The sequence below is a fragment of the Oxyura jamaicensis genome, chromosome 9 (assembly GCF_011077185.1).
Source record: "Oxyura jamaicensis isolate SHBP4307 breed ruddy duck chromosome 9, BPBGC_Ojam_1.0, whole genome shotgun sequence".
Taxonomy (NCBI): domain Eukaryota; kingdom Metazoa; phylum Chordata; class Aves; order Anseriformes; family Anatidae; genus Oxyura; species Oxyura jamaicensis.
Genome location: NC_048901.1, coordinates 9,577,513 through 9,593,142, shown reverse-complemented (window position 1 = coordinate 9,593,142; position 15,630 = coordinate 9,577,513). Strand labels below are relative to the sequence as shown.

The 15,630-nt window shown below is 39.4% G+C and overlaps 1 protein-coding gene across 5 annotated transcripts in view; it reads right to left on the bottom strand.

Moving 5' to 3' along the window:
* The window catches only part of STAG1 (stromal antigen 1), a 176,892-nt gene that overhangs the window by 135,632 nt on the left and 25,630 nt on the right, over positions 1-15,630 (bottom strand). For all 5 annotated transcript variants that reach the window (XM_035334012.1, XM_035334013.1, XM_035334009.1 and 2 more), the window contains exons 2-3: positions 10,028-10,162; positions 2,936-3,038 (exon numbers count right to left, since the gene is read on the bottom strand). In XM_035334012.1, the coding sequence (XP_035189903.1) occupies positions 2,936-3,038; positions 10,028-10,056 (132 nt within the window). In that variant the 5' untranslated portion in view covers positions 10,057-10,162. The remainder of the gene's footprint in view (positions 1-2,935; positions 3,039-10,027; positions 10,163-15,630) is intronic.

Sequence of the window (15,630 nt, the reverse complement as noted above, 5' to 3'; positions counted from 1 at the left end):
TTATGGATGAGGGGAGAGCAGTAGATGTCAATTATCTCAATTTTAGCAATGCTTTTAACAGTCTCTGACAACATTCTTGTATTCAGATTGGGAAGTTATGACCCAGGTGGACAGACAAGACAACTAGATGGGTGGACAACTGGTTAACTGCTGGGCTCAGAGGTTAACAGATCAACCTTTACCCAGATGCTGGTGATAAGGGAGTACAAGAGAAGTCTTGCTGGAACGTGTCTCATTTCACATCTTTATCAAATAGCCAAAGGGAATGAAAAATGTACTCCTGTCAAGTGTGCAGATGGCAGGGAACTGGCAGGAAGACCACTCACTGATAGCAAGGTCCAGCCTGGAGGGCTAGGCCAACAGGGCACTCAAAATTCAGCATGGATGAAGACCTGCCCCTGGAAGAAGAACAAATCTTTGCACCAACACAGGCTGGGGACTGACTAGTTGGGGAACAGCTCTGTGGAAACTGACACTGGGTTCATAGCAGACAGGACACAGCAGCGTGCCCTCAGCAAAGGCCATCAGCATCCTGGGCTGCACAACAGGAACATAGCCAGTACAACAAGGAAAGGGAATGTCCCCTTCTGCTCTGCACTTGTTAGCCCATAGCGGGAATACTGCGACCAGTTTCAGCCCCATGTAAGAGAAACATGGATGAACTAGAGTAAGTTCAGCAGCAGGCTGTCAACATGGGCAGGGGGCTGAGGACACTTCCCCATGAGGCTTTTTTGCAGCAGTATACCATGGGAGGACAAGTGACAACAGTCAAGAACTGAAACAAGAAAGTTTATGATCAGCTAAAAGGAAGCTTTTCACCATGAGGAAAGTCAAGAAACAAAACAGGGTGCTCAGAAAGGCTGTACAGTATGCAGCCCTGGAGGTTTACAAAACCAGACCAGAAGAGGTCCATGCAGTGTGTTCTGATCCCGCTGATCCTGGTCTGAACAGGTTAGGAAGGTCCCTCCCACCCTGAATGATTCCATGATTGACCATCACTGTCGCTCTCCTCTGAACCTCTTCCAGTGCCACACTCTTCTTGAGATTTTGGGTTTGAGGTAGAAAGAGGGGGAATAAAGAAACCAGAATTAGGGAAAGTATTCCATATCTTGGCAAGCCAGAGTTATAAAAAGGATGCAGTATTTGTTTTCTACTGTCTTCCTTGGCTTTAACATTGGATTTGCTTTTTTGACTCAGATTAAACATTAAGATGATGGTTTTGTGTCATCTTGTTCCCTGGCATTAAAAGTCTGCTCACAGCCCATCATTCTGGCTGAGTAACGACTGCTTCCCCTGTATTTTCAACACTTAACAATCATGTACACATAATGAGTCTGGAGTTGTTCTACACGTAATAAGCAAGGGCTCCTGTAGAAACTTGATAACTGGACCAGTAGAGTGCTTCAGTGACTATTCCCACAGGAGCAGTTCGTAAGCTCAAAGAGAAGGCTGAGGAATGCCTTTTGTAACATTCATCTTCCCTTTCCAGTGACTATGAAAGGGGTATAAAATACTACCCACCTTGCTTTAATTCCTAGACTAACACCCTTCTGGGTTAGCAATCAGGTTACACAACTTTTTTTTTTTTTCCTTCAAATGGACCATCAAGAATTGGTAAGTTTACCAGTGAGATAAAATTAACAAATTCTGATTTCACCCTTTGCTTACAGGCTGTGTAAACAGAACCTATTCTCTTTACATCTTTCTTGTAAAGACAAAGTGAGCGTATCTGTCCATCTGATGAATAACAGAGGGCCCCATAGGAAACCCTGCTCAAAAGCCTTCAGAAAGGAATAAAACTTGCATGGAAAAGACCAACATTTAAAATGTCCACTCCCCTATTCTAGAAACTGTGAAGCACCAAACTGGAAGCCAGTATGATGGAGAAACTTGCTCCAGCTTGCTTGAGAGGAACACATGCTTCTGTTCATTCCTACAGTGTCACTACCCCATGCTTAGGGATTTAGGTTTTAGATGGATGCTCTAAGGATAAAAACCAAACATATACAATCTCTAAGTGCTGTGTATCTAGACATTCATACTGGGGGTATAGCTGTAGACAAACACTGCCAAGAGAATCAAAACAATTAACAGCAAACACACGCATTCCCACCAAACATCTCATTCCACGTTGTGTACTTCAAGTGATACAATCAAACAAGAACTGCATCTCATGACCTTGAACTGAAACAAATGAGCACAAGACACAACACGACTTCTGTATTTTCTAATTAGGTAACATTTTATAAAATAAATGAAAATAGATAACAAATCCACCTTAATACTATGTGTACTAGGGAACTGTTTCAGCATGCTCCCATTCATGGGCTAGCAACAGACAAAGACAACTGAAGAAAAGAATTCTGTTAGTAAATCTTAGACAGCAGAATTGTGGATTAACTCCCATTGTACGCTAGATAAAAAGTTGAAGCTCCCCATCTATATGTAGGACATCACGCATGTCAATTACATAAATTATTAAGATGTGTTAATGGATCTTCTGAGACATTATGTTAGTACTATGCTGAAACTCTTCCATTCACATTAAGGGATTATCAATTACAAAGAGGATAGCTCAAGGGTCATTTGTCACTTGAAGAAATCCATTAAAATTTCCAAAACAAAGTGGTCATGTTCACTGAGATTCTTCTCATGTCTGGAAGAATGTTGTAATATGACAACAACAAAATGGCAATGTTCACGTACATACCTAGTAAAAGAAAAAAGCTACTATGATCTCATTTTATGTCCCTGTTTAATCACTTCAAACAGGGATATTTCAATCTGATAAATATTTCATACTACAAGTCTTCATAAAGTTTGACATAGGACTCATTAAAAGCCTATTTATGTGACCACAAGATGATTAGATGAAAAACAGTTTGCAGTCAATTTTAAATAGATGCATAACAAAACAAAACTAAATTACACATACTGGAGGCCTGCCAGGACGGCCCCTTTTTCTTTTTCCTTTGACTTCTGTTTCTTCAAGCTCACTGCCAGCATCTGAATGTGCAGTAGTTTCATTTGTAGAATCCCTAGGGGGGAAAAACACTAGATAAATTAAAATGATTTGAAATCAACAAGTAATCTATAACTGACTGATTAAATATTTAGTCCTAAGCCAGGAAAAAAAAAAAAGTCAGCATTAAAAGTTTTGCCATATTTATTCTACAAGCTAAGGAACTAAGCAATGCTAGCCCTGGCAAAAAGCCTTACCTTTTCATAGGCTGGAATGTCATTTTATGGACTGAAAGTTATTTAAATTAACAGCTTCTTTTGAAACCAAGCTGCACTTCAAAAGCTGGCTATATTAATCAGCAAACTCAACATACCCATCCCACATCACGTATTCACTAGCATCAACTTTCTTTTACTCTTGTTAACTACTTTTGAGCTGCTTTAAGGTCATGAGAAAGCAACTGGGAGTCTGATCCAGCTACCACACCATTATAACAGTTACACAGTTTCCCACTAGGGTTAAATTGTGGTTTTAGTCACACTTGAAGACAGTGCCATTGTGCAGCTGTTAATAAAGAAAGGATTAACAGTGACCAGGAGGCTCAAACCAGAAAACTCACTTCAATCTTAAGACATTTAAGATTCTTGCAGTTAGAAAAACATTCTCAGTTGTACAACGATAAAAAAAAATAATCACAATATTCAGGCTATTAGCAGAGAAACCCATATCATTTTTTAATCATTCCCGTTTTAGACTAAGGCCATACTAAGTAGGGGAGAAACATTACCTCAAATTTCTTCCATTTTCCCTTCCCCCTATAAGCCAGATCCAAAAGGTACTGCCTTCAGAACAGGCTTGGCTGCTTGAAGAATCCCAGCCTTTAAGTGATCTTTTGAGGCACTAAATTTTGCCCAAGATGAGCCCACATGCAAAACCATTTGTTACTGATGTGCTTTATTTTTAGTTTCCCAGATCATGAGAGACCATTACTAGATTCACAAGATCTCTGTAAATGGAAGAATAACTGTAATATTGCTAGCTTACTCAAAGACCGGTGAAGTCTAGTTCTAATCACAGAATTCCTTCAAGACAGTATAATTTCCTTGAACTAAAAGGAGTTAAATTGCTTTAAAACTTGTGCAAGGGAAAGGGGGAAAAAAATCATGCCTATTCCACTATATTGTGTAGCCTCAAGTATAACAGAAGGCATTGGGTAATCTGGTTTACAGAAACTCAGAAGCTTCAGCAAGCCATTAACTACACACATCTTCCACTTTTTTCTTTAAATACACAAAGGAGGAATACTTCACAAATGCGCTGAACCACCAAGAAAGCTATTTAGTAATGCAGAAAGATGTGAACATCATTATATTAGAATCAAGAATCTTCTGAAATTTCTCTTTAGTGAAATTACTATATTCTTCTAGGTGTTCTAGCATTTTAAGGCATTATTTTCCAACCTTTTCCAATTTGCAAGCACAAAAACACCAAGGTGTGTACATAACACTTCACAAAAGCTAAAATGCAATTATCTGCTTTTCTGAACATAACATCCACAGAATACCTCAAAATGCTCTACGTATCCCAGAAGTTCATGCACCCTAGATTAAAAACAAACAGTATTCAAGCACATTGGAGTTTCCAAGCTATATGCTTTTACAACAGTATTTCTGCAAAACACTTAAGACATAGCTTGGTTGTGATGATTTTTAGAGAAGTAATTTTACTGCTTCATAATATATGAAATCTGGAAAACTCAATACTGAACTGTGAATTTAAAAAATGAAAACAAGTTTTAAAAAAACATTTCAAAATGACTTGCTTAAATAGTGTCACATTGATGAAAAGCAATGCAAAGATGTCTATGCGGATGGATGTATCCAGCCTTTGCTCAAAGATCAGCCATCATACTGCAACTCAGTTTGTCAAAAACACATATTGCCTCATAATGACAGCTTTCTCTAAAAAGCAAACAAACAAAACCTTTCTCAATACAGACGTGAGGAACCCCGATAAAAATATCTGCTACTTTCCATTACTGCACATAAATTAAAACATTCACTCTTGCTCTCTGTAGAAAAAACAAACTGTTCTCTGATCTACAGAGAACCCTACTGCAAAAGTTTCAGGAATGGTGCAGTCCCAACAATGTTCACGTTTATGTGGAAACATCACAGCTTTGTTAGCTTGTAAAATCACACCCCTAATATCATCAAGACAAATATTTTTCTCTATTAAAACCAGATTCGGCAGAGTACCTCAACAACTGGCTGTAACACTTCCCCTGCAACTCTGAGCTATATAAACAAATTAATCAAACCATGCTACTTTGCCTGCATCTAGTCCACGGACAGCTTGATTTTGCTACACTCCGTGTATAGGTCTTGCACAATCTACTGAGATTTGTATACTTACCAGTAGAAATTTCAATCACTTCAGAACAATGCATAAGGAAGGAACATTTGAATAATTAACAACTTTGTCTTCTTTTTCTTAAGCAGTGTTGTCTTAAACCCAATAAGCAGACTTCTCTAATTTTCCTGTCAAAATACCTCTGGTTTGCTGGAAGCCATTTTGGAAAGGCTCAATAAATTACTAGGGGTAAGATTCATGTCATCTAACTTTTACACGTATACAATGCACATAACAGAAAATTTTAAGGTGCAGTATACCTCATGCTAAGGCCAGTGTCCAAAATAGGTCAGGCGGTTTATGCTTTTAAAGTTTTCTTTCCTCTCCATTGATGGTAAATTGATCTAGACAAGCATCTCAAATACCAATGTCCAAAATTAATCAAGCTTAATCTCACCCTAATAATACGTGAGGCAGAGAGGTCATCTCTTCCTGCAGAGTGTTTGTTCTCCCTTTACTCCTTACAAAATCATAAGCAAATCACGTTATTTGGGGAGGGGAGAGAGGATAATGACAGTCTACAGTCCTTGGCTGACTTAACACTAAGACACCTGCAGCATTTCAAGAAGCAGGGAGTTCTGTTTGAACCATGCAGCTCCTGGGCAAAAAGGCCCTTGCACTGAGGCCGAGTTCCTTTGGTGTGGGAAGAATTGCTTCGTACTCCTGTCAAAGCATTACAGCTGCACTGGATACACACAAGCAGGCCCCTTTCTTCTTATTTCTGAATTCAGGGGAGGAGCAAAGCATCTTGTAACTGCTTGCAGTTCTGTCAGGTTTTTAACACTTACTGAGAGGAGCATCTGGCCAGCATCCATCTCCCTCATTCCCTACACATCTTATAAGGCTGCTAGGAAGCAATTTTTCTGATGGCAGTCATCCACATCTTAATAGACCAGAATTATCCTATCCTTATTTCATGTGTGTGATTAGTAACCTGAGAGGAAAACTTAGGTCTCACCAAAATTTATCCTTCATCTTTCCTGCAGCTGTTGGGATGGAAATTTACACTCTTTGCTGGGGTAAAAACTGGCTGGATGGCCAGGCCCCAAGAGAGTGGTGGTGAACAGAGTGAAATCTGGCTGGTGACTGGTCACCAGTGGTGTTCCCCAGGGGCTGGTGTTGGGGCCCATCCTCTTTAATATCTTTACTGATGACTTGGAGGAGGGAATTGAGTGCACCCTCAGTAAGTTTGCAGATAACACCAAGTAGGGGGGAAGTGTTGATCTGCTGGAGGGTAGGGAGGCCCTGCAGAGGGTCCTGGACAAGATGGGTCAATAGGCAGAGGCCAATGAGATGAGGTTCAACATGGCTAAGTGCTGGGTCCTGCACTTTGTCACAACAACCCCATGCAGTGCTCCAGGCTTGGGGCAGAGTGTCTGGAAAGCTGTGCAGAGGAAAAGGACCTGGGGGGTGTTAATCATTTCTCACCTGAACATGAGCCAGCAGTGAGCCCAGGTAGCCAAGAAGGCCAACAGCATCCTGTCTTTTGTCAGGAATAGCGCAGCCAGCAGGACCAGGGAGGTGATCATCCCCCTGTACTCTGCTCTGGTGAGGCCGCACCTTGAGCATCCTTGCTCAGCTTTGGGCACCTCAGTCCAAGAAGGACATCGAGGCCCTGGAGTGTGTCCAGAGAAGGACTACAAAGCTGATGAAGGGCCCAGAACACAAGTCCTGTGAGGAGCGGCTGAGGGAGCTGGGGTTGTTTAGTCTGGAGAAGAGGAGGCTCAGGGGAGACCACACTGCTCTCTACAACTACCTGAAAGGAAGCTGTAGGGAGCTGGGGGTCAGCCTCTTCTCACAGGTAACCAGTGATAGGACTAGAGGGAATGGCCTCAAGCTGTGCCAGGGGAGGTTCAGGTTGGAAATGAGGAGACATTCTCAGAAAGAGTAGTCAGGCATTGGGACGGGTTGCCCAGGGAGGTGGTGGCATCACCATCCCTGGGGGTGTTCAAGGACCTGGCGCTTGGGCACATGATTTAGTAGGTGATAGTGGTGGTAGGGTAATGGTTGGACCAGATGATCCTGGAGGTCTTTTCCAACCTCTATGATTCTATGAAAGTAAACTTGGCCTAAGGAGACCTGCACCATAAAGAGGAGGAGAGGTGGCAGTGCCAAAGGCTAAGCCCTTCCTCTCTGAAACACCTTTGAACATGGTAGAGAACTTTCAAGAGTGTAAGTAGACCTCCAAGGTGAGCAGAGAAAGCAGACACATCATAACTCCTTTTAGGAACTCAAGTATAATCATCTTCTCTTTCTGGTTTCTGCAGTGGCTCAGGGATCCTAGAACAGCTGGCTGTAACTCCAGGATTCCCCCTAAATCCTCCACGTATTATTCTGAAGTTATAATAGCAAGTCATTGAAACTAACTATATAGTGATGAAGAATTAACAGGTTACTGGGCAGGCCCTTGCTGAAGAACATATTCCCATTGACATAGTAAATGTCACATCTCTACAAAATAAATCAATTGAAGTAAATTTACCTTCTACTTTCTTAAAGCCTTTGCTATAGAACTCATACCATGACCTTAAAAAAAAAAAATCACAAAAAAAACTTATACCAGTTTTAGGAAATAAAAACAGTTTTATGAGCTTTTTGTGTGTTGTTGAGGTGTCTCAAGGTTCTGGCAGAGAAATTCATAAATTGCTACCACCAGACTCAGCTCTGTGAAGAAAAGCATTCATGAAGAAAAATGGCTAAATGCACAGGCTCATGAATCATGGATGAATCAGCTCTCATGGTTGATCTTCAAAATCTAAAGAAGAACATGCCTCACAGCAAATGAGTCATCCCACTGAGACAAGACTTGTAACAGTCAGTCACCCAGGTCAAATAAACCAGACAGTTGTGGGTTTTCTTCTCCTGTATCTGAAACACCAATAATTCTGTTACGTATAATTCTGTCCTCATGGCATTCTGAAGCCACTTCTACAAATCCAGAAAAATGAAAGATTTCTCCTTTTGTGTTCCCTCAAAGGAAAGAATATGGGAAGGAATAAGTGATACAGCTCTAAGTGAAGTGTATTAATAACAAATTGACATGACTGTTTAAATGGGATAGCCTTAAAGGTTTTTTTTTGTTTTTCAGTTGCATAACATTAGTGGGCTTACAATCTTCTGATTGAATAAAATGCCAAACTCCCTCATGTTTTTCAGCTGTTATGCTGAGTTATGGGATCCATTAGTATGCATTTTATAACTTAAAATTCCACAAAATTTCATTTGCTTCTTAAAGCCATCTGGATTCTTGAAGTGGGAATGGGAATATCCCTTTCCCACCATTACGATGACAGAAACTAACAGCTTTTTGTCCTTGGCACATTTCACAAACACACTTTTACTCTTTTAACACAGAACATCTAGAAAATATTAACTGCAAAAATGTTTTCTCAGACTATCCTATAAGCTTACCAGCAGCCCCCCCTTCCCCCCAACAGAGGTATCCATCCAAGTCATCCCCATTTTTAGCCACCTGCTCACCCACAGGAATTAACTTCTCTCAGAAGAAGGTTTTAAACACATTGGAAATTAAGGCAATACTGTGCATGCTATTATTAGGGGCAGAGAAATAACTTGACAATTGTCTAAACATTCAGATTCTTACAGAAATTACAGAAAAGGACTTGAAGGTCTGGCACATCACTCAAAATCTCATCTCTTTTACAATCTGTAATTGCCATTTTCATAGTTCATTCCTAAAAAAGTACGGTTAACATTACAGAGTTACCAGCCACAGGGCGGCAGTGCTCTGAGGAGAGGCCAGTTCTGTAATGACTGCCCCACGGCTCCGCCAGCCAGCGAGGCCAATGGCACCGCTGTGGGAGCGGGGTTCAAAAAGGGCAGCAAAGTGCAAACAAAGGGGAAAAAGTGCTGTGGCACTGGGCCAAGGGCAAGGCACGAGGAGCAGACGATACTCACCATCCAAAGCTGTTTTAACTGGCAAATTATTTTTCCCCAAGTTGAGTCTGTTTTGCCCATGTCATTACCTGCTAAGTGATCTTCCTCTCAATCTCCAGGCTTTGACATCTTTTCTCTGCATCCTGAAGGAAGGCTGACAAGGAGTGTGAAAGCACAGCTGGCAAAGGCCAACCACCACACCACATCAAGCTCCATTTTGCTCCTTTCTAAAATTCCTTTCTCAGCTATGCAGTTCTCATGATCAATTGTCACTCCATGCTTCCCAGCAGTTCACTTTATTGCAGGTACAGTGACATTCCCATGTGTATAAGCCTCTCATTTCCCAACATGACTAACACATGCTAACACCGCTTACTCTCTCCAACTGCAGAAGCCAAAGACTTTTTCCACAATAAATACAGCTTATTGTAAGAAAGTACACAACTGGAATACACAAATATGATAAATTATGACCAAAAAAATCATATTTTCAAAGTCTTACAACATTCAGTAGCATAAAAGTAGCAAATATTTGCTTTTGCTTTTCACAAAGTAAAATCTCCATGTAAAGAAACATCTTTTAAAAGAAGTGTTTATTTTTTTACGCAATTTTTCAGCATACAACACAGAAGACCTGGAACAGTCACATTAATCTGCTCTTCTCAAGCTGATGCTTTATCCTCATACTCAGCTTCCTACTCACTTCTATTTTTCTAAAGCTGGAAAATTCAAATACATAAAGAAAAGAATACTCACTGTAGTACTGGCAAATCTGAAGTAATCATTTTTGCAGCACTCTTGAAAGTAAGAGCTACATAGAACTTCTTCTCAAAGTTATTATAAGACAACTACTTGTAAACCTCTTTCATGAAAAGAATGTCAAAGCTCTGTCTGTAAAAAGAAGAGAGAAAAAAGTGTTAGCTGCAATTTCAAAATAGCCATACATTGAATAAAACACTATAAACAAAAATTTTGAATTCAACTTTGAAGTGTCGTCACTATTAGACCACCTGAAATTTTGAATAAATGTTCCCAGGACACCTTAATGATATTCTTGCATTCAGTTTTTACAATTCGGCTTAGGCAACTTTAGTTGTTTTTTATCTATATATGTTTTTGATTACACAAAGTATTGTATAACCACACATTTATTTACTGTAGCTAATGTAAATGTAAAATGTAATGTAAAATACAAACAGAACTCTGAGAAAATTTAAATAAACAAGAGAAACATACAAGCATAAGCAACCATAAAGCATGGGATAATAAAAATTTAAGGAATCTATTTTTTACTCACACAATAGACTAAACTTGAAAGAAAAAAGTTTTGTTTCACGAGAAACAGTCCTTTTTAAAGTTCTGAATGAAGACAAAAGACCTGCACCAAGAAACATACACGTTTTGATTTAGGCACAACAACAAAACTGGTGAAAGATAGTGTTCCTGATAATATCCCCCTTAATGGAACTACACCTATTCAAACACACTAGCAGGTTCACAGTTGTATGAGACTGAATTTCAAAGAAGTCAAGTCAGAAGCTGGAGAAGTGTCTAGCTGTAGTAGGGAATATTTTAATCTGATAAAACCAAAGCTTTAAGTTTAAACAATAAATTAGACTGCATCCATGCTACTTCTAGACCCACTGGTAAAATCTCTACCTGGAAGACTGATCAAGGAGTTGACAGGTGTGCTAATCTTTGATGAAATAAAACATACAGCTGCCATCCTATTTTTCCAGAAGATGCAAATTCTGGAGAAACTAAAATAATTTGTTTCACCCCCCACCCCCCCCCCCCCACTCCTCCTTTTACAGATCTTGTGGTAATATGAACATTTACATGGAGCACTACAGTTGAATAATGGTAATTACCAAGAATTTCTTTGCTGCCTTTTTTTTAAAAAAAATAAAAAAATAAAAAAAATGTATATTTTAAATCTCTATTATAATAAAGTCCTTAATTTCTTCTCACCGGGCAGTCTTTTCTGAGCTCTAGCAGTTTTGCACAAGACAAAGCAGGAAAATCAAGCCAGAAAGAGGTAGTGTGACTAGCACCAAACAATATCTAAATAAAACTGCACCAGTGTAAGCAAAACAGTACAATTTCTAAAGTATTATTTTCCATCGTACTACATATACACATCAGTTTTTATTTACCAGAAGTTTAAGCGTACAATGTGAACAGACTTTTTTGCCTCTGGTTATTACAGTTCCAATTAGACTCACAGATGCCTACAACTATTTCTGCCAGTACTTACTACTTCATGCTGCAACAGTTTTACATTACAGCTTCCTTAAAGCATCTCATCACCGTGACAGCACATCAGGTACACCATGATGTATATGCATTTTTGACTGGAAAAGTCAGACATTTTTAGTAATACCTTCCCTTTATTTAAAGCAGACAAAATATATTTTTAGTATACACACACAAGCACACGTGCACTCATACGCATACTCTTGCATATGCTAACTGGACTTCAGAGCATCTCCTTCTATCTGTCTTGGATCTTCAGTTTGTCTTGAATTCTAACAGGGTATTAGGCATCCAACTCCATCTCACAAAGAAGTTCAACAAAATTCAAGTGCATTTCCTGTGCAATATTTTACACAGACATACAATACATTCTGGACAAGTGTTATGTGGATTATATGGTGTTTTTTTTTTTGTTAAGTTTTCCTTTTCAACCTAGTTGTCACCCTCAACTGTTGTGCTTTACATGCTCAGACAGTAACTAGAAGTGCTTTCAACACATGAGGGAAAGCGTACTTGCTCAGATATAGCTTACTCAAAAAGCACAATCCTGGCCTAAAAGAAAGCACAAAATTAAGGGTATAAAAAGCCCTAAGAAGAAATGAGCTCTTTCACTCAGAAGCGACTGAAGAACCAAGAAAGCTAGACCCACAGCCTCAACATAGTGGAAATGGAATATGAGCTGACATCAAGGCAACTGCAAGGTCCTCTGGTATTTTCTCGAAGTCCTTATGCTAAACAGGAAAAAAAAGTCACCTATATGTAGTAGATCCAGACTTGGACAGCTAGAAAACGATGAAGTTGCCCTTCTAACATCTTTTGTTTGAATAAAGGGAAGTTTCAAAGGCAGTTAACATGTGTTAAGCCAGGGAGTGCTAAATACAAGAACTGTCAGCACTGAAAAACTAAGAAAGGAACGACCAGAGCCAAAAGCTCAAAGCAAGGAGTCATGACAATCCTGCCCATTTCATGGGACTGATCAGAAGTAGAGTCTGACACTGCATGGAATACCACCACCCCAACACACAGTCCCAGTCAGCTGTATCCTTCATCCCTATCCAATACTGTTGTGCTGGCTGTTGTTCTGGATGTTATGACTTTCTTCCTCAACTGAAGCCTGGAAACCCTTATAGTCTGCTTTACAGCCTCATGCAATGACAAAACTCCTCTAACATCAAAGAAACACCACCACTTGTTTCCAAAATTCAGTTTTTAATTATCACCCATGCTGCTTCAGGTTGGTTTGGAAATAAAATTTAAATTACTACAATGACTAATGAAAAGCTGTATATATTTGGAACAGAGTTCACAATTTAGTCTTGCAATTAAAATTCAACAATTGTGAAAAAATCCTTGATCATTACAGAATATACAATTATGTTTTCTCTGGTTTTAATAAAGGAAACACCTGCTTCTTAAAGATGACGTTCTTACGAACTTGTCAAACTCTCCTCCTTTCTGTCTTACTGAGTCATATAAAGCCATTTATACAAACTTTTGAAAGCTTGAAACAGATTCCTGTTTTGTCACCTTTTTCCTATCACATTGCAGAAGGAAGAAGAGAAGAGTAGGGGAGGAACACATCATCCTTTTGCTTTTGGGATTATTTAAGCTACCACAAACATGACACAGTTAAACAAGTCCTAATAAATTGCAGCCAACTGCTTCTATTCCAGGCATTTTTCAAGATGTGATGCTTTCTCTCAATCCCAGTTTTAATTATCTTAGCATGTTTGCAGCTTTTTAAACCTGCACATCTGGATTCTAAGATGACATCAGTTTATGCTGGCATAGCTAAAGATGACCAATAAAAGGGTATGAAGCAAAGAATAGATGAGACCACTCAGCTGAAGCATACACTGGGGAAACAAACTATCCCCTTTTTCACTTCTATTTTTTTAATATATGTACAATAACCAAAGATGAAACAATGACCATTATATTGAATTGCTTCTTTGAAGAAAATAAAACCACCTTATCCTGTAAGTTATCATTTTTATGCTAATTTTTTCTTCAATATGTATTTCATAATGAGCTTAGCTTTAAGAAAAGCTTTGCAATTTTACAACAAGTCTGACACATGCACTCTGCAAACATTTGCTCTAGACTCTATGTTCTTCTAACATGAAAAGCTATCCCCCCCGCCCCCCCCAGGGTCTTTAGATTATTTGCCCCTGACACAAACCTGAAAGCTAATAGATTTGTTGTTGCTTGGAGCAAGTTCAACTGACCTATGTACCTACGTGACATACACCTGAAACCAAAACTTGAAACAAAAACACAAAGAGGAAGTTACTAAATTTGGTAGAGTTACATAATTATTTATTCCATTGCCTAGAAGATATGCAAAATAAAAGACAACTGTTATTTGACTGACTCCATTTTTCAAAAACCTTTCCTCTGTTGACCAAGTGACTTTGTCCCAACCAAGCACAAAATATATCCAAACTCCTTCTAATGGAGCAGTACCATCTACTATTGAATTGTTAATGTCTTCACACCATAACTTTTATTTTCCATTTAAAATGACTTTGCTTTCTCTCTCGATGCTTCCTGTTACATCGCTTCCTGCAGGTTTAAAATTGATAAAGCAGAACCCTTCTCCGTGCCATTAAGGTCTAAAGGAAACTCAAGAGGTCCAAACTTCTTCCTTGTGCAGATGAGAAGCTATAACACATGATGGCGAGCCATGACATAGCACCATGAAACAAGACCTATAAATCTCAAGTTTTTCATATTCAGAGACAAGATTTGTCCCCTCAGTAATCCCACCCAACAGCATCATTTGACAGCTAGTAAAAGGCCTGCATCAGCAGCAAGTGACAATCCTGTTAGAAGGTAGCATGCTGCACATTGAAGCAGAACTCCAAAAGCTTTGATCAACAAGGTGAGAGAGCAAAGAGGATCTTGCAGGCAGGCAGATAAATTCGAGCCTTTTATTGCTTCATCCAGCCCCATGCATGGCCTTGAGCACACTGCTGAAATCCTTCCTGCTCAGCTATCCCACCTGCAAAGTGACAATAATATTCAGGAATTGAAAGTGTAAATTCTAAATCCCAAGGAACTTGAAAAAAAAATGTTGACAGGAACTAACCCAATGCATTTCTAAAAGCATAAGCTTGATTTCTGCTGCAGGTTTGGAAATTTAATTTGTTAACCCTGCAGCCATGTAAGCTGAAAGCAAAACTAAATGACCTCTTTCACAACCCTGACTTTGAAAATTAGTATTATAATTTAAAGCCAAACAACATAATGCTTATTTAGTTTACCTTTAAGAATATTTCATTGAAGTTTTTTTAAACTTCATGAATTTCACTTTAAGTACTTTATAAAAATGTGTATGCCAAAGACCAAAAGTCTAAGTGATAGAAAAAAAAACAAGTACCAGCAAGCTCTTTCAGTATTCAAAGCACACAGCAAGCTCAGCTGACGTGTGGTCTCAGCTGACGTGTGGTCTGCAACCTTCTGAAACAGTTTTCCCAAAACAAGACCTGGGGGTCGTGATGGACTGCAACTCGAACGCAAACCAGCGATGTGCCCTTGCCGCAAAGGCCGACAGCATCTCCTGGGCTGGACTGTGCTGAGCACTGCCAGCACGTCATGGGTGGAGATCCTTCTGCTCTACCCAGAGCCAGGGAGACCCACGTGTAGCCCCACATCCAGCGCCGTGCTCTCCAGTACAACAGAGACAGGGACATTTGGTTTTACAGTAAAGGAACAGCTTTGAAGAGTGTAGCATACAGCTTGGTTGTAGGTCTTTCAGGAGGGAAACATCAGAACACCAAGATGAAGGTAGATAATTTGTTTTCCTTGGATAACTTCAATAGGAAATTAATTAATAAAATGAAAAAATGGAAGTGGGCTCAAAAAGCTAATGGACAGCCAAGAAAAGCCAAAAACAACACAAAATTAAAGTGTTTAGTAGATGTCCATTACCATTGACTAAGATTTCTTACTCCCCCTTCCTTCTTTAAAGACATTTCCAGATGTGTTACACATAAATGCAGGAACAAAAATAATCTAGTGGCAGCACGTAGCTATCCATTTAACCTTGCTTTCGATTTCCGTTGTCTCCTCAGTTTATCTACAGTTTCAGCAATGTGTAG